The sequence below is a fragment of the Hibiscus syriacus genome, unplaced genomic scaffold (assembly GCF_006381635.1).
Source record: "Hibiscus syriacus cultivar Baekdansim isolate YM2019G1 unplaced genomic scaffold, ASM638163v2 tig00117048_pilon, whole genome shotgun sequence".
Classification (NCBI taxonomy): domain Eukaryota; kingdom Viridiplantae; phylum Streptophyta; class Magnoliopsida; order Malvales; family Malvaceae; genus Hibiscus; species Hibiscus syriacus.
In genome coordinates, this window is record NW_024063538.1 from 14,055,782 (window position 1) to 14,076,069 (window position 20,288).

The window sequence follows — 20,288 nt, forward strand, 5'->3', positions numbered from 1 at the left end:
CAACTTAACTTTTCAAAGGAGAAAAAAGTAAAAAATGTAAAAAATTGTTTTGAAGTATTATTTCCAATAATTTATTTATGAAGATCAAATATTTTCAATATTAGCACGAACCAACTTATTTCAATAGTTAAAAAAATTATTGTTGTTCACCAACAATTGCAATAGGATGATTGAACGTTCATTGTCAAATGATTGAAAATATTTAAAAAAATATTATTTTTAATCACTTTAGCTTAATAAAGAAAATTATTTCCAATAATACAAAATTAAATGGTGGTGAAATAATACTTATTATTTGAAAAACTTTTTATTAATAGATATTGTTTTCATATTTTGAATATATCTAAAAATAGTTTGATAACAAATTGTTTATAAAATAATTTAAATAATTTTGTAGTTTTTTAATTCTTAATTTTAAATATTAATTGTTTAAATATATTTAAAGTTATAACTTTTAAAATTTTAATATAACAATAATATCAATATTATTGTTATACTTGAATAATTCACGACCTCCAAAAATTTTGACGGGTCATTAAAATATGCCACGTCTTGGGATTCACATATTCAATAGTCGCGCACGTGGAGGTTCTAGAAAAAAAAAGTCCTACTCTTATCAAGGGATTGTTTCAAGTGGTAAATAGTTTAATATAGCTTAAACAAGGTCTCGTGTTCGAGTCCTTTTATATACAGAAAATCTCTGCTGGGAGACTCACCTACCAAAACTAGATGTACGACTCGGGTCGATCCAAATTAATCAAGACGAAGCCCTGAAACTGGAGGGCAACAAAAAAATCATACTCTTTGATGCACCAAACAATCGTTATATTACCGAGGGGTAATAGAACGCTTTAGGCATAATTTATGACATCACTCAATTCAATAGAAAAAAGGGTAGACTATGCATTTTGTAACTAAATTATTAATTTTGGTATGTTTTAATATCTAAACTTTTAATTTTTTAAAACATACCTAAATTTTAGTTTTTTTATACAACATTCAAAATTTAATGTTAAATTTTGATTTTTTTTGAAAGTTTAGGTACTAAAACAAATCAAATATGATAGTTTAGATACTAAACGTGTTAAGTTTTTAACAACATGGTACTAAAATTGATACATGCACAAGAGTCCATATTAATAATAGACGCTTTTTGGACTTATGTTTCTACTCGTACCTATTACAAGAACAAAGTCTCGAAGATTCAAAGTATATCTACATGGTAAGTAAATATACGTGAATTCTTAGAGTGTTCTAATGTTTCTTCCTTTGTTGTTTCAAATTTGAGGTCGAATTCTTTTGAAGTGAGGGAGAATGATACATCCACCACAAGGCTCACCTTAAACGAAGATGAACTATCTCTTCTAATTAATCTACACGACTCAGCCTTGAAAAGGAAGACCAAAACAATGATAGACTTGCGATTACTTTTTGAATAAGATATGAGTGTTATTTGGTTGACATGTCTTTTGGAGATACGGTCGGATGTCTCTTAGCTTTCCAACGGTACTTGAAACACATCAATCTGATGTCAGGAACTCAAGATATCTCAATTTTAGTGAGGATGAAACATGCAAAAATTCTTATACGTGATTGATATGATATTTTGTAAATATTAATAATTATCAATATTTTTATTGATTATTTGTAATATAATTCAATACAGGATGGTGTACTATCTTTAGGATTAGATTTATTATTTTATTAGCAATTAAGATAGAATTAAAATATTATATTTAGTTTATTATTATTTTATTCAGTAGTTACTTAGATTCATGAAACTCATCACCCTATATAAAGGAGGCATCATTTACAATTGTAAATCATATTTCTTTGAATAATAATATAATGAGAGTTCATTTTGTAAGTGTTGATTGCCTTATACATTCGAAGTAATCTTCATCATTAAGTTCTTTCAAGTTCTTCGTTAAGGAGATCTTCACATCCTAACTTTTCTCTTCATTGCTATTAGGAGGGCTAGTTAGAGTCGATTATCGAGTTTGCCTTGTCAATTCAGCTAAGAGGATTCGTATAACAACTATCTATCGTCACTATCGTCGTCATCATCATCAAATCAGCTATTATCACCATAAAACCCTAATTTTGTTATTTTATTTTATGCTTTTATTTATCTTATTTGTTTTCTTTATTAATTGTCTTTTTCATAATCTCTTGTTGTTTTTTCACTTTCTAGCAACCCTATCTAAAACCCTAATTTGCAACAAATCCTAAATCTCTTTTCTCTCTTGTTATTTGATCGAGTCTAGATCCATAGGCTTGATTCTTCAACTTCAACCAAAGTTCACCACTCTGTTGCCATCCTCTATCAATTGGTATTAGATTTGGATCGAATCTTAGAGAGAATTAAGCATTTTCTCTTGTTCTTGTATGCATCAACTGACAAGGTACCCTAACGGAGCTAGTTCACAACAATTAATCGTTTTCAATTTTTTTATTACTGTAATTTTATTTCAATTCCCTCTTGCTAGTTTGTTGTTTTATCAAAAAGAAGCGAAAATCAAAAAATAAAAGTGAAAAAGGTAAAAAAAATGAGAAAAGGCCAAAAATATTTCAGAAAATACAAATGAAAGAATTTGGAGTTAGTTTTTTGCAAGTACATTCTTCATCACAAGAGTAACATGCAAACCAAAATTTAGGTTAATCAGACATAAACATGCCATTCAAAACTATTGTTTAAGTTTGTTCGGGAAATTTAGGGTTCCTCGTTAAAAATTTTCCAAAAACTTCTACTGAAGAAATTTTAATCTGGACATTTATAGGCTTCTTCCTCATACAAAGGTGACTTCTAGTAAAAAAAATTAAGTTCGTTTGAACACCAAAAACCCGCACAAACAAAGTGATCAAGATAACATACAATTTTTGGGTTCGTTGTTCAAAATGTTCTATCAAATACTAGTGAAGGTATTTTGATCTTAAAATATATAGGATGAAACTATACCCACATAGTGATTTCCACACGAAAAATTCTAGATTTTTTGAACATCAAAAACTCCGTAAAAAATGTTGCTCAAATTGATCCTGCGTTTTTAGGTTTTTCAAGTTTGGTTTTCCAACCTTTGTTTATTCTTATTGCTTTAGGTTATTTTGTTTTTCCCTTGTTTGTTCCTTTACATCATCTAACACAATCTTGTTCTTGTATTAGTAAGATTAAAAGAGTTTTCATACTTCTTCCTCCATACATTCTTGTTCATTTGGAGTCGTTACATTTATTTGACTTCTTAGAGCTACTAAGTCTTTCTTCTTCATCTTTGTTAGAGATTGAAATTCGACACGAACATTGTGAGACTTCTTGGTAAGAGAGTTTTAAAGAGTACAAGACCGACTTATTTGCCTCTCATTGTATTACTTCCTTGGAGTGATTTGTTAGGTTTCTTATTTTCTTTGATTTTCTTTTTTCACTTGACATGTTGCTTTGAGCATTGTATTTCTCAGGATGCTTCATACTATGAAAAGAGTGGAACCACAAGTCAAAATTTTACCCTTCCAAGGAGACTGTGATCTAGACAACTACATTGATTAGGAAAACAAAATTTGACCTATTTTTCACCTACTATAATCACCCCTAGAAAAACATGTACCTTCAATAGCCTTGAAATTCAGAGACTATGCACTAACATTGAGGATATAAGTCCAACGAAACCGTAAAGTACATCGAATCAATTCCTAGGTTGACCTCAAATTTAAGATGAGAGAACGGTTTGTTTCAAGTTTTTACACTCAGGAAAACAAACAAGCATATCGAATACTAAAACATGGTAGTAGATCTGTGGAGGAATATTTTAAAAAGTTGGAGTCTTTAATATGATGCGAAAATATATGTACAACCGATGATGTCATCAAAACCAAATTTATGTTAGGCCTCAGTCCAAACATCCTTTATAAACTTAATCGAAAAGTCTACATAAACCTTTTGGATGCATTACAAAGACCATCAAAATTGAAAACAAACAAAGAATACATTTGCTTAGAGAACAAAACCAAGGTACATTGTTTCATTTTATTTCTACTACTCATGCCAGGGATAATTAATTGGATACTGACAACGATGAATATAATGTTGTGGCATTGTAATAGAAGATTTCCATGTTCAAGAAAATATCTTTCAGTCCCTTAAACCATTGAAAACAACAGATGTACTTGAAAATGAAGTGATGACATTTTGTGAGAATGATGGGGAAACAAAAAAAACAAAGATGAAAAAGAGGCAAAAAAAAGAGGTCACTAGTCATAATAGCCAAAATCATAACCCCAGGGTTTGAGTGAACCTAATTGTGAGAAGAAAAGAGTGATTCAAAATTCATATGTGAGCACAAAAGAATTTCAAAAGAACCTCCTTCAAAAAGAGCCTTGTATTCTTGTCCACTTAAAACAACCACTAGTTTCAATTTCTGACAGTAACACTAGCTTGCCTAGTATGTAACACCCCTTTCTTGTATCCGATCTCAAACATGAGTCAGAGATGCCACATTATACTTATAAAACATTTATCAATTGAAATATAACTTTATCAAATCTCAATATTTAAAATTTACTTTTAATAATATATAATGATCACCAAGTGTAACACCCATCTCCCGTATATCTTTCCGTACACAAGATATAGATGTCACATCACTTTTAAAGCATTTCCTTATTTGAAAATCCGTCAAATTTTGTTTCTTTTTATAAAACATTTTAATTTAATGACAATAAAGCGCTCATTAAACTTATATAGGTAAACAAAAGTAATGTTCAAACATTTCATCTTTTTACCATCATGGTAAATCAAATACTTTTCAGAGGTTTTTTACTAAGTCTATTACATGCCAACTAAATAAATCAAAAGTAGACGTGGATGTCGTGTAGTTACTAATGAGGAAACCCTTGCTTTGTGATGTTAGATGATCTCCTAACTCCGCTTGAATAATAACCTACACGTGAAATTAACACGTGCTAAGAAATTTCTTAGTGAGGCATAAATAATCATAAGAAAAATTTTCAATACGAGTATATCATAACAATTCTGATATCAATTAACTCTTTCAATTCATTATCAACTCTATAGTTTATACATGTGGGGCTAATACAGGAATTCAAAAATTTACTATAAATTAAGTAGTTTTCACACCCAGTGCCAATACAAAAATACATAAACTTATTATGAATTTCTTAAGTTTCACACATAGTGTCAATACGAAAATTCATAAACTCATTATGAATTTCTTAAGTTGTACATATAGTGCCAATACGAAAATTCATAAACTCATTATGAATTTCTTAAATTGCACACATAGTGCCAATGTAGAAATTCATAAACTCATTATGAATTTCTTAAGTTGCACACATAGCGCCAATGCAGAAATTCACAAACTCATTATGAATTTCTTAAGATGCACACATAGTGTCAATACTAAAATTCATAAACTCATTATGAATTTATTAAGTTGAACACATAGTGTCATTCGGTAATCACAATACATACATTAAGCAACATGCATCTATGACTATCATAACATATAAGTACATAATAAATGCACTCACCTGGCTTGCCTCGCTATTATATCCAAAACGCAAATCTAACTGCTCAGCAACTTTGCCTTTGCCTTTCGTTTTACTTGACTCGGGAGCTTGATTTCGATCTACTCAAGCATCAATTAAATATACATATCATACCAAATGATAGTATATTCCCTAGCATTTATACTTCAAATAATACTGAAAAGTACTATTATTAAATTTTCTATAACATCTCAGCCTATCTTAAAATTTTTGACTCAATAGTATCGGCACTCCTACCATGGTATCAATACTTCTATATTATGGTACCAATACCCCTTCTCAGTATCGATATCATTTCTACATTCTGCCAGAGTGACCCACCGAAAAAATCCATGACAAAATTAATTTTTTACTAAAACATTTAAAATCATAAAAACAATTTATAAATACAAAAGTAAAATTTATCAGTATTCAGAAATAAAACATATTCGAGACTCGGATATAAAAAAAATACAAGTTACATGCCCTATAATAATATGCATCGTACTCGGCAAGCAATGCCGGTGGAACTCCCTTACAAATGTTGATAGTTGCACTTGTTCAATCCTTTTAACCTGAAAAGGTGAGTAACAGAGTGAGCTTTGAAAAGATCAGTAATACAAAACTGCTAGATGATGCTGAAGAACATGCATATAACATATAAGCATATATTTCCTTATTGATTCAGACATCTACAGATTTTTATGATCAGTAGAGGTCCTACTGATATCTCAGGTAGTAAAAGATAGTATTCTTCCAGTTCAGAGTAAACATTCAGAGAACTAAATTTAGTAGAACATAATAGGGTGTCTAGTGTGCTTCCACAAAACAAGTGAAAATGTACATATCTTTTTAAAACAGTAGCAGTTTAAAACGTATTTTTCAAAAACCATAGTAAAATCATATAACCAAATGTCGTATGTAGTTCCCCAGAACTGCATAACCTAAGGGAGCACATTAGGGCCTGAGAGCCTACCCAAGAAAGATTTTTGGGGCCATGAGGCCTACCCAAGAAAAATATCGGGGCTGCAGGGCATACCCAAGAAAGATATCGGGGCTACATAGCCTACACAAGGGGCTACAGAGCCTACTCAAGGGTCAGCTTAGGTCCATAAGGAATTATCAGTCGGTGTTGAACCTATATAAGGAATTAATAGTAGGGACTAAACCTGCTATAGTCTTCAGTCATACCAGAGTCTTAGAGTACCACGTATAAAATAATTTCAGTCAGTAAACATAGATATCAGAAATTAAAGCACAGATCATAACAGAAATCAGAGAAGATATATGTGTGATCAAGGAACATACTAGAGGTTCCAGATATTATTCGGATGTACTTTATAGTCTTATCGGGTAGGGAAACACATATATTCATTATACCGATAAAATGTTAGAAATTAGAATCACTATCGAAAGAGATCATTAGCTGACGGATCGTCAGTTCTTCAAAACGTGATTTATCAGAATTATAAACTATTCGGATAATTTTCAGAGGAACTATGTAATCAGAGAGGTATTCAAAATCCTATACAATAGAGTTACTTTTGTTTTTATGTATGAAAGGAGTGTTTCCCTTATTTACAAAATCAGAGACATTTTGGGCATTAGGTTCTTGGAGAATTCTTAGTGATTTTAGCTAATAAGGGAGAAACGAAGATTCAAGGCATTTACGATTTTTTTCGATCTATCAGAATATCGAGTTAACTCAAATTGTACAAGTCCCAATAATGATACTTGTCAAACGGGAAAATTGTTGCACTTCAAAGGTATTCACTCTTTAATACAAACAACTTTTTCCCATTGATCATATTTAGAATCATCGCTGAATGGCTCTTAGGGATAAGAACATATATTCCAATGATCTATATTTCTTTTCTACATTGCAACGATATCATGAAATGTCGATGTGCTTGATTCGTGGTTCATAACCCTTAGGGATGATACATCATGTAAGTTCATCAGTGTTTTCAGATTTATCCAAGTCACTCACTTAATCCTAAGTCATTGAGGTTACTTAGGTCATTTAGTAGTTAATTCTATCCCTATCACTTTAGAGTTTCCAGAGAAACTTTATCATTTCTAAAATTCGATTCCGTTTAACTTAATCATATAATATAGTCATATTGGTATACGAAGTTGATTTGTTCATTTTAGAGTTGAGGGTATTTAGTTATTCTAGAGCTTGGATGTGCTTCAAATCATATTACACTTCAGGGGCATTCCAACTAAATCAGGAATTTAATCAGTGACTCCATGATTCAAGTATATCATAATTTAAGTTCTCACGTTGTCTCCATTATCATATTCATCCATAGTCCTTTTTACTTTTTAAGGGTATTATCGTTATTTCATTCAATTATGTCAGTGGAATTACTTTTCATAACTTAGGCTTGAAAGTATTCTAGTTCCTTTAGAGTTTAGTGTACTTTGCTAAATTGATCACTGGAGGTTATTTTCACCACTAGGGTAAGTCTTGGTCATTTTTACAATACAAGGTCATTTTTTTAATTTTACCCCATAGTGCTATTTTTGGTAATTTCTTATCCAAATATTTCCATAATTTAATCTTTAACGATATTATCAGGATATTACATGTTCTGATATTGATTGATTTACTAATTAAATAATTGAACTGATATTTGTTTTTGATCAGTCTACCAATTTCTTTTTCGAGACGTCAGAGTCTTATACAGTGTTCCATCTTTATTTCGATTTTTTTTGTCCAATGATAGTTAATTACACTTAATGGACCAATATTTTACATTCATGCATTTACCATCTATCAGTGAGTTTCAAAAAGGATACAAAATATAGTAGAGTATTACCTCGATTTTTATGTAATATCGATTGAACATTTATCCTCCATTCGATCGTCATCGAACTTTAATTCAATTTTCAATAATTCCTCAGATACATAGTAAACGAATTTACGTCAGAAACTGAACTTAAATGAGAAACCAACTTGAATATGAAGATAAAACATTGAAAATGGCTTCCCATGTGAGAATTTGGCAAAACAGATTTCGGATTCGGACTCTGGGCGTCAAAAAACATAAAATATGGCTTTTCAAAAAAAATCACTTTCTCAATCAAAATAAAGTCAACAGTCATACCAGTCAAAGTAAACGGTCAACATGTTGACTAGGTCAAAATCATCAAGCTGACTCAATGAGTTAACCCAGCCGAGTTGACTCATAACTGGACCGGACCAAGCGGGTCAGGTCCGGTCGGGTAGACTCGATTCTGGAAAATTTCCTAGACCAAAACAAGCCCCACGCGCAGGTGACGATGCGTTGTGGTACGTGACAGCAACGGCGCGCTCAGGGCAGACGACCGAACAATCAATCCAAAAAATCAACCAACCAAGCTAAAATAATCGAAAATATTCATATCTTACCCACGTTGGCGATGAAAGGAAATCAGTGGCGTTGACATGACCCATCGATCAGGTTTTAAGCAGAACTGATCGGGGAACACGGTGTTGGAGGCAGTAAGGTGGAATGACCACGTGATCGACCATAAATTCAAGAAATTCATGGCGATGGCAGGGATTTTTGACGGGGCTATACGGCTTCGATTGGAACCGGTTGACGCCCATTTACGCTACAGGGGTGCTTGGGCTTAGGTCACCGGTTGTTGGTGGTTATAGCGGGGGTGGCAGTGCACCGAACAACGGTTGAACAATGAGAAATTTAAGCGATGAAGGTCAATGGGGTTTTATTTTGGGGCTAGGGATTTGGGTTTAATTTAGGGGAATTTGGGGTTAACCAATCAGGGGAAATTTATTTTTCTCTTACTAGAAAATGGTAAAATTCAAGTATAATTCCCTGAACTTTTCATAGGTTCCAAAATAGAATCGTAACTTTTAAAATTTTACAATTTAGTCCTCAATTTTTCCCTTATTACGTCCTTAATTTGATACTTTAAAATTAATAAATATTAGCACCTAAATTGGGGTGTGACATTAAGAAAAGTTAGAAGTAGATAATTCAAAATCAATGAAAATGAAAGGATCAATTTCATGAATGAATGAATTTGGGCGTTTGAGGTCCTCCTTGGATAGGTTCATTGAAAATTCCCTTTCTTGAGACTGTTTGAACTTTGAATGTGGAATGAATGTACTTCGAGTGTTAAAGAGCACATGCTTCGGAATCCCAAATGTTACATTCTCTGGAACTTCAATGGAGAAATTTGATTCATCAACTTGCAATGGCATGGCCTTTGGAATAACCTGCAAATCAAATGAAATAATAGGAAGAAAATATTGATTAGTATATACAAAACTTCCTTCTCCCCACATTCTTTTCTCTCATGCTCATGTCCCTTTTGAAATTTCTCTTCTTCATATTCCTCTCGTATGCTCTCTTTACACTCTTTTTCTTTTTGAATTCCACTCTCACAGTCTTGTTTTTCTTCACACTCAATCTATTCAATATTCTCATTTTTTAACTACTCTAAATGCCTTTGTTTTCTCACAATGTTCTTTTTGCATAGCACCAAAGTTTTTCGTAAGGTGTTGTTGATGTTGAAGCACTTGGTGTGATGGAATTGGTATTAAAGTGATTCTTCTTCTTCTATGGATGAATGAATAATGATTTAGGTAGCCATCATGCAATGCTCGTTTATCAAACTGCCAAGGACGTCCGAGAAGTAGATGGCTTGAATTCATAGAAACAACATCACACAAGACTTCATCTTCATATCTCCCAATTGAAAATGGCACAAGTACTTTTTCTATGACTTCTAACTCTTCATTTTCCTTTAATCATTGCAAAACATATGGGTTGGGATGTTTGAATGTTGTAAGTCCCAACTTCTTGAACATGTAAGTGCTTGCAAGATTTGTACAACTTCCACCATAAATGGCTACAAGGCATACTTTATCATTCACATGAAAATGAGTATGAAATGTATTCCTCTTTTGTTGTTCGTATTCCATTGGAAAGATGGGAGAATTGTTAGTGAAAATTAATAATTAAATATGTGGACCATAGTAATAATCACCCACAAATCCTCACGATCGCTCAAAAAAATGATGACTCTCTACTCAATGCTTGTGTTTGCACTCGAGAATATAATTTTGGCTTTTGCAATTCCCCTTTTGATCTCACACAATCGTTTATCCTTTTTCTACTCATTCCTCTCTTGCAAAGTTCTTAAAAAAACTAACTCGAGATCTTTCACGTGCTATGAACATCGACTGAAAAGTTTGTTATTGTAGAGGGGAAAATAGAAAGGCAGAAAGATTAAATAATTGAGGGTAGGCTTAGAAAAGGAATAAAAGAAAGAAAGGTTCACTTATTATGCAAACATACTCACCACCTTCCAAAAAGAAACAATCAAAGGTCTTGAAGGCTTCTTTAGGCTCGGTTCGAATGATGATAATACTTGTTACCTCTGGAACTTTTTTGCACTTTTCTTTATTTGTTTCTTTTCTATTCATCACTTTGAATCCCTTGTTAATGTTTGGATGAGCTTGCTGGGTTTTGTTTTTTTTTTTTGCACTTCTCTTTTTGATTTTCTTTTTATTAAATGGTAGGATGTTACTTTTTATTATCCTTGTTACAATCCACCTTAGCTCTGATTACCGCATGATGAAGTTTAAACTAGACTTACTTGGATGGATGGTGAAGTCAAGGTTGTACCTTTGATTGTTTCAATCTAGGAAAGCAAGAAGGTTCCTGCACAAGCAATAAAGCCCAAATAAAATGGTTAAATGGAAGTAATAAAATGGAAAGGTAAGTATGGCAGTGGAATATATAAACAAGTTAGTGATATGTTTAAGGGAAATGATGAAGTATGGTAATGGAAGTATAATGAAGGTGATGGTGATGAAGATGAATATAGTATCTCAAACAAGACTCAAAGAAGAACCAATGTTAAAGAACAAATACCCAAACTTTATATTGCTTCCTTAAGGGGTGGTAAACAAGGACTTTGACCCACTATTTATAAAATAGATAGGAACCAAAAGTATCAAGTTGGAAATAGATAGGTTGATGCCATGAGCTAAGCTTGATAAGTCGATAAAGTTCAATTAAGAACTAAAGAGAGAAACTCTCACAAAACATATTTTATTGAACAAAGTTGGTTTTTAATTTACAAATGAAATGCTGGCTATTTATAAGCCTAATATGCCTAGGATGCATTGTACACATGGTGTGAACACATGGCCTTTAATGAATGACCATTCATGGATGAATGTCCATCTTTTAATTATATGCATGGTACAACCGATGTGAACATGAATAATGAATTGGATGAATGCCTATTCATCCATAAATTGAATTAATCTTCATGGTCGAATTCATCCCTCTTATGTGAACATGTTGGTTCATTTTTCTTGCATCAATTTGAAGGAATGTATCCATGTTGGTTCGGGCCCCTTTAGAATACATGCATCATGTGCGAACATGACTCACAAACTCTCTTCATGCACTTGGATTTGGTGAATGAACTCGAAAATAATTCATTCATCTCCCTTGAATGTGAACAAGTCCTTTAGCCTCCTTGGATGAATGTACATGCATTAATGGATTCATGAAGGTGGAAATGCTTCAGGTGTGAACATGGCTCTTCATTTGGTTGTAAATCCCGTATAAATTTTCAGCATGCATTGTCTTTAGTAATCTGGGCATATCTTAAGCTTCCAATGTTGGATTGATACGATTCAAAGTGAGCTGGAAAGCTAAGAGAAAGGGTATTAGATGTCAAGAAGACACCATAACCTAAATATGCTTCAAACTTGTTCAAAACTGGTGATCAATATGAGTGGCGTGAACTATCCATTGGATTACCTTGAATGTACCTTGCACCAAACACAAAATGTATATAAGTTACAATGCTCGTGTTCATAAATATGTAATAAGTAACATTCTAATGCAACACATGATTCCATGGCTAATATAATAATTCAATTGATATGATAACATAAGTAGAGATTGTGTAACATATGCATGAAATAAGCTAATTCAAGATGTGACATGCATGAATATCATATAGGATGCAAGAATAGGACAATATATGAGTATTCAAGCATAGTTTAGAATTTCAAAGCATGCTTATAACACATATAAAGCATAAATGAGTAAATAAGTAATAAAATAAGGAAGAACTCCCTTAAAATCATCTTGGAATAACTTCAAAGTTGTAAGCATTTTTGTTTGAACTTGGTGCTCAACAGCATCACATCATAAACTTTTTTTGAAAAGGTATCTTCATCTTCATTTTCAGTTTTAATCCTTTTTATTTTCAAAGTAAAAAAATAAAAGAGAGGGAAAAAGTATTACCATAGTGGAGTCGGGGTTCTCTCATCACTGTAGTTTCTCGTCGGAATCGGGGTCGTCATGGTAGAGGAAGGGACGACTCGAAACTATAACTATGTAAGAGTTTAGAGTCCATGCATATGCTTTTTAGAGATATATTTCATGTTTCAAGAGTGAAAACATAGGGGTTTTAGAATTTTAAGGTTCCTCCGGAGGTCTGACGCCATTTGGGACACCGATTGACCACCTATTAATGGTGGGCGGTGAAGATTTGGGAGTTTGGTGGCTCATGGCTAAGAGAAAAGGGGGAGAGAACTCTATTTTGTTTAAAATGAGGAGAGATCCATTTTTTGGGTTTTTTCAAAATAGTAAAGAATATGGTTTTAAAATCATTATTTTGGGTTAATTGGCCTTAAGTTCCTCTAGTCTTGTCGTGTTCTCGCATTTTTGCCACTAATCTTGTGCATTTTGTATTTGTTGCAAAGTTGAAGACCTAATTCTGCTATTTTTCACTTTAGTTTCTATTTGTGGGTCAAGTAATAAGTTTTAGGAAGAATTATGTATAAACCCTCTAACTTTAGACGTGTTTTTACCAAATGGTCACTCCTTTTGGGTTTTATCGTGTAATGGCCCCCTACTTTAAGTTCGTTTTTTGCATTTTGGTTATCTGCTAGTTAATTTATTTGCTTGCATTTATATTTGATTACAATGCTCACTGGTATTTAATTATGTTCGACTCTACATTGTTTTTGTTTCTATTTTATGTTTATTTTTTTATTTTCTTTTCTATTTTATTTACTAACTACTTTATTTTATCGTTTTAATTTAAATACGATCTTGTGGTGACCTGATACGGGGTAAGACCCATATTATTACGATCCAAACCATTATTGATTAAATACGATCTTATGGTGACCCGATCAGGGATATGACCCGTATTATTATGATCCGGACATTTATTTATTCTTGTTTACTAACTTTACTAACCCCTAACTATTAATCGTTTATTTTATCACATTTAACCTTAATTAACTATTCGATCTTGTGGTGACCAGATTCGGGGTATGACCCACATTATTATGATCTGGACCCTTTTTATTTTAGTTACTAACTTCTAACCGCTAACTACTAATTTTTACTTTGATACTAATAACCTCTAATTTTTTTTTCATATTCGAACCATTGTACGACCTTGCAGTGACCTGCCCCGGGGTATGGCACGCCTTATTACGGTCCTGGTTAAAAATTAAAGCATTAATTACTTAACCTTATTTTCTTGTTATTTATATTCCAGTATTTTAATTTTTAATTTTACTTATTCTACTCTTTTATTTTTCAGTATTTACATTTTAGCTCTTTAAAATTATGCATTTACATTTTTGCTATTTTTTTAAATCGAGCTTCATATTCTGTTTTATTTTATTTTAGTCCCCCACATTGTTGATGGCTTTAATGCAATTTTGGTGTTCAAATTATATTATGTTAATTATTGTTTTCTTAATTCTCGCTAATATCTATTAAATATCGTACCCATATTAATTTTCAAGAACACCTTTTTGTAGAATGGGCGTTAAAAAAACAACCTATTGAGGTAGTATTATTCAATACGACGTTTGAACGAAAATGAAATTGAAAATAATTGTGTATTATTTGATAAAGTGTAATTAATCAATATTCGATAAAATGATCACATTTTTAATTTATACTCGAATCTACAAGTTCCACCACTAAGACAACGTATAAGCGACCATGTACCAAGTTTGGGCACTGTGGGAGTGTTTATCCTTCCCCACGCGTAGCCGACTGTTGAACCCTTAAAAATGAATCTTTGGTTAATACAGACTAATTTTTGTCTTTAAAATGATTTTTTTCTTGAAATTGTTTTAAAAGACATTTTTAGGAATTCAACCTACCTAACCCAAAGGTCGATGGTGACTCCCATGACCATTTCAAAAATGTCGATCTTAAAATATATTTTTTATCCTGGTAAAAAAATGGTGTCGACAGGGATATATCTGTGAGCTCCCTGTTGTAAACTTTAACTACTTTATTATTTCTCATTTTAAATGGATGATATTTCAATCAAGGTTACTTAGTATGACTTAATGTCTTTTTACAAATGTTTTAAAAAAAAAATTGGGTTAGCCACTATGGTGGTCCTGTGTGATACTTTAATCATTCAATATTTTGGTTGTATTAGATTAGGGTGTTGTACTTAAGTTTGTCGAATCACCATGTAACCCTTCAGTCATGTCCCTTGAAATCCTATAAATAGTCAATGCATTTGGCTTTGTAAGGCATCTTATTTGTGAGACATTTCTCTTCAAGTTTTTTTTTTTTTGTGAACTTTATCGGTTTCTTGTGGCGTCAATCCCTTATCTATTCCACCTTGATACTTGTGGTTCTTGGTTGTCTTATAACCAAAGGGTCCAAGTCCTTTTTACCACCCGGACAATAAACTTATAAGGCTAAGGGTTCTGCTTTCTATAGCATTGTTTCTACTTGGTTCTTTTTCATACTACCCATCACCATCTTCCAATCTTTCTTATCCATGACCATGTCCATACATTCATACAAAACAGCTCATCTAAAACTTCCATTTCTTTCTTCTATCTTATTTGCATTGTCGCCCACCTACCCACCTATACCCACCTATACCCTTTCTATTTGTGGCCTATCTTGCTTGTAGGTAGTTTTGCTTCTTTCCTAGATCCATAGTCAAAGGGATTGTCGTCTTCGTCAACCAAGGTGTGCACCACCTTACCCTACATCATATTGTGAGGTTAAAATTTTATACGTTGCTCATTTGATGAGGATTGGAAATCAAATGGAGGGTCATGGACATAAAAATGGAGGGTTGTGTTGGGTTAGTAGATAATAATACTTTTGAGGTAATAGGCATAGCCTTTCATTTTACTTGCATATGCACCCATTGATTCAGTTACTAACTAGGTGGCATTAAAACTTATAATTTGCAAGATTTCATGCACATTTTTATTTGAAGTGACAATAGAGTTGTAGCATGTCATTATAAATTATTTATTAGTAATTTTTCCAAGAATCTATCAAACACTATAGGGAATAAAGTGTTAGCTGGTTTCTCTAGTTCAATATATTTCAACAAATTTGTTACATCATCTGTTTTGTCTTTTGATAACAACCTCCTTTTATCTATGTTTTTTTTTTTTTTACTTAGGGAGTTGTAGAGATTTCAGCCATTACTTGTGATTTTGTTCTCTCCATCATTCTGGATATGTAACTTACTATAACTGGATTCTGAATCATAATGTATATGTATATATAAAACTTACATATAATGTAGAGTACATACTTCAATTTGCATTTTGTTTATTTTTAAACATTTAATCACCAAGCTCCAATTTTTATATAAGTCACGTTACTTTGTTAAGCACATGAATAACAAATAAAACAAATTGTATAACTCAAGAACAAAAACTCAATCCAGACATTGAATATTGTTGATGTCTTGACAAGAAATATGTAGTGAGACATGGTTGATTTATTTGTAGGAGAATTAGTGATTTGTCATTAAAGTTTGTTTTATCTATGAGATTCAAATGCCCCGATGAGTGCTCTCACCCTGCCCTTGTTTTTGCCATGGGATTCAAATGCCCCGACCAGTGCTCTCACGCTACCTTTCCTCTCTGTAACTAGCTTACTGACCGTCATCTTCACCACAACACCGTTGGGTGTTGGTGGGTTGTTCTTGCCATTAGCTACTTTTGCTTGTACTTGGTTTTTAGCAACCAAATTTGTGCCCTTTTCAACTTTTTCCTTCGTCACATTTACTGCTTCTGCTTGTACTTGACTTTCAGGGACCATATTTGCTTCCTCTTCAACTGTTTCCTGCTTTCCCTGTGTTGCTTCTGCTTGTACACGACTTTCAAGATCCATATTCATTTCCTCTTCGACTATTTCATGATTCCTCTTTGTAGGTTCTGCTTGTACAAGACTTTCAGGAGGTATATTTGTTTCCTCTTCAACTATTTCCTGCTTCCCCTCTGATGCTTCTGCTTGTACTTGACTTTCAAGAACGACATTAGCTTCCTGTTCAACTGTTTCCTTTTCCCCATCTTCTGCTTCGGCTTCTACTTGGCTTTGGGAAACCACATTGGCTTCCTCTTCAACTAACTCAAGCCCTTGCTTTTTTCCTTCATCATTGTTTTCTTCTTCACTTTCTTTTGTAGCAGCCACCTCCTCAGTTGTATTACCTTCTTCTACTTCTTTGGCTTTGGTTTTCGTTTTAGTCTCCTCATGTGTAACATTGATTTCCTCTTTGTTGTCATTGTCCTTGGCTTTCTCATCGGAGTTTGAGTCATCAAGTTCTTGTTCATGAGCCTTATCTTTCATTTCTTCAGTCTGAGGCACTTGATGTTGTTTTTGGTCGTGCGTAACAGAGGAAACATTCTCAAGGGTATATTTTTCTTTTTCTTCTTCAACATGATCATGTTGTTGAGTTTCTTCTTTGGCTTTTGGTATTTTTATATCATGTATATTACTCTTCTCATCTTTCACAACCTCCCCAACTTGACGATCCAAATTTTCTTTGTTTTCATGCTTGGTTTCAAGATTTTTTGCTTGTTTTATACCATGAGTAAGAGGAGGTTTGTTTGAAGCCGAAGTAGTAGTTCCCCTCTTACTAGTGGGGAAAGGGGAAGGTTGCGCCTTCATGCTCCTAGCCGTCATTGTCATCATGGTAGTAGTCATAGTCCTAGTCCTAGACGAATAAGACGAGGTGGGTGGCTTGGCTGCAATTGGTGGCTCTGTTGACCGGAGTGAAATAGTGGATTTTGAGGAAAAAGAAGCAGACTTGGGGGTGGTTGCAAGTTTTTGTGGTGTAGGAGGAACAAGTGGCTTTTTTCGGATGGGATCCGTCGATACAGGCCTAGCAATCGATTTTCTGAGAGGATTAGGCCTTTGGGGTTGGGGTTGGGAGGTGTGTGTAGCAGTTTTTTTAACATTCTTGGTAGCAGCATCACTCTTTGTAGAATTGTTTGCTAGAGTGGAACCCATAGAATGTCTTCTTATCCCTTGCCCATGGGTAATGGAAGCATTTGATTTTGAAGGACAAGTGGGCTTCTTGTCTTTCCCCAAACTGCTCTCTCTTGCCCCTGATCCATTCTCAAATTGGTCGTCCAGTCCTGCATCATTGTAAAAATTTTACATTGTTACCATTACTAAGAAAAGAAAAGAAAAGAAAGGTGAAATGAGGAAGTAAATTAACCTTGATGATGTGAGGACAGAAGGGATGATAGATGAGGAAGGTTAAGAAGCAACAGCAAAAGAGGCTTCTTCATTGTGATTGGAAAAATATATCACCACAACTCTTGGCTGTCTGCACGTACATGTTACATATGGAACAAGATGAGACCACCTTTGAATTTGTATTAGTTAACCAAAACCAGAGCTTTGTTTAGATCAGCCGAGATATATGGGGACTACCTTCTTGACCTTTTCAACCCCATAACAAACAATGCCAAAATAGCTTCTTTGGTACCAAATGGATGAGTTATGAATTCCAGTGTTGGAATGGAATGAGAATATATCCCATCCACTCCGGGTGGGAGCACAGACATCTGAGCCCTGTCCATCCTTACTCAAATTCCTACAACAGCCGTCCATTGTTTTCTTTCCTTTCCAATCATATTGGAATTTAGATGTAACATGTTTGCACAAAACCCTACTTTATTAATAGAACAGATACTAATCATTGATGTATAATTTCTTTTTTTATTATTAATATAGATTCTTTTACATCAAACTGTTTGGTAGAAGTAGAGGGGCTTAAGCCAAGCAAGTTTTCCGCATTAAGCAACGTATATTTATGGACACATGTGCCAAATATACCTCATGTCATAAGGTTACATGCATGGTTTAACTTTTCTTAGTTTATAATTAAATTTCTGTATGCATTCATGGTTTCTGCTTTTCATGCTTAAAAATAGCACTTTTACTCTTCTTGTACGCTATTTCTTACAAGGGCTTTGCTTGATGACATGAACGCCTTATCTCAATATCAAATACTTTATTGTATATTTACTAACCTAACACACTTACTACGTTTAGTGAATGAAGCCAACATGTAAATGATCTCTTAAGTTTCATATCTCTTAATTTTTTAATATAACTTACAAAAATTCATACATTTAAATAAAATTATGATCCAACTCTGATCTCCTCTCCTCTTATCACTAATATAATTAATGAATGTTCACATATCATCAATTGCTGCCCTTACCCTTTACTTTATATATATTGTAATGATAAAAGAAGAGAATATGTTTCTTTATGTTTCCAGGTGATTCATGGAAAATACATTGTATGTATTTTATAATTCAAAGCTCATCTTAATCAAGCTATATAATAATGTAGCTTACAAACCAGAACAACTTTACATAAACACATTATTATTATCATAATTATAATATTAGCTACGTTGATCATTGCTAGTGGAAGTGAAGGGGACTTGGACCTCAACTTTTTGTCACAATTATCACCTTTTGGGGGGTTGTATTTGAATTATAGAATTGTACAGGAATCAAAATATAATTTTACCACTATATTAACTTTAAACTTAGTAATTTTTAAAAGGATTAAACTAAAATTTTGTCATTTTATGGAGTCAAATTGTAACTTTATCATTATTTAACTTATACTTTTTCTATACCATAAGATCATTTCGATTAATTAATAAAAATATTAATAATCTATGAGATGAATGTGTTTGAGATCAAATTTGAAAGTTAAAGAATTTCGTGAACTAATTCAATAACTAAAATAAGATTTAAAAATGTATAAGAATAATCTATAAGATCGGTAATCACAATTTTCTTGCTGCTGAATTCATTTTCTTAAATAATGTAATCCCGTGGGACACGTATATGCTCTTCTCCAGTGAGGTCTTTGACTAATACAACGATAAACATAATATAACTTTGGGTGATCCATTAAGATATGTGGTTCGTCAATTGTCACGCTTGGGACTTACCTGCTCTAGCTTCCACATTTTAATGATTAACGCCGCATTGTTCTCTCTCTATACGTTTAGAAATTTGGGGAATGCTACTTTTCTTTTCCATCACCATTCTAATTTATTTGTATACTTATAGATAATAATTATTTATATTTGATTCATTAATTGATTAATTTAAATTTAATATTATAAAGATTTAATGTAAAAATATTATGTGAAACATACCTTTTCTATTTAAAATATTAAAATTCAAATATTATTCAAATAACATTACGACTATAGGAGGTATCTTACACAACTCTGAGGAAGAATTGTTATTCGGATTCATGCGTAGCCTAGGTCGTTGCCCAGCCGTTTTTGCTGAACTTTAGGCTATTGTCACGGGGCTAGACTGCTGCTAGCAAGCTCGTACGGCCTTAGACGTTTTCAAGGTCGAAAATCGGCTAAGTGACCCGAACCTTCACTAAGCTAGAATGCTTAGAACGTTGGAA

General features: G+C 33.0%; 1 protein-coding gene across 1 annotated transcript; it reads right to left on the minus strand.

Moving 5' to 3' along the window:
- Positions 1–16,311: 16,311 nt before the first annotated feature.
- Positions 16,312–18,415, minus strand: LOC120197638 (PC4 and SFRS1-interacting protein-like). The gene is made up of 3 exons (XM_039199091.1): positions 18,322–18,415; positions 16,793–17,965; positions 16,312–16,708 (listed from the first exon to the last, which is right to left on the minus strand). Exons 1-3 carry the CDS (start codon positions 18,413–18,415, stop codon positions 16,365–16,367), a joined length of 1,611 nt encoding a protein of 536 aa, XP_039055022.1. The 3' UTR covers positions 16,312–16,364.
- Positions 18,416–20,288: the final 1,873 nt, after the last annotated feature.

Excerpts from the sequence above, each read along its gene's own strand:
- LOC120197638 (XM_039199091.1), bottom strand. The coding sequence starts at position 18,415 with ATGGACAGGGCTCAGATGTCTGTGCTCCCACCCGGAGTGGATGGGATA. Across the intron at positions 17,966-18,321 it reads ATTCATAACTCATCCATTTG|GACTGGACGACCAATTTGAG; the intron begins GTACCAAAGAAG and ends ACAATGATGCAG. Across the intron at positions 16,709-16,792 it reads AATAGTTGAAGAGGAAACAA|AAAGTCGTGTACAAGCAGAA; the intron begins ATATACCTCCTG and ends ATATGGATCTTG.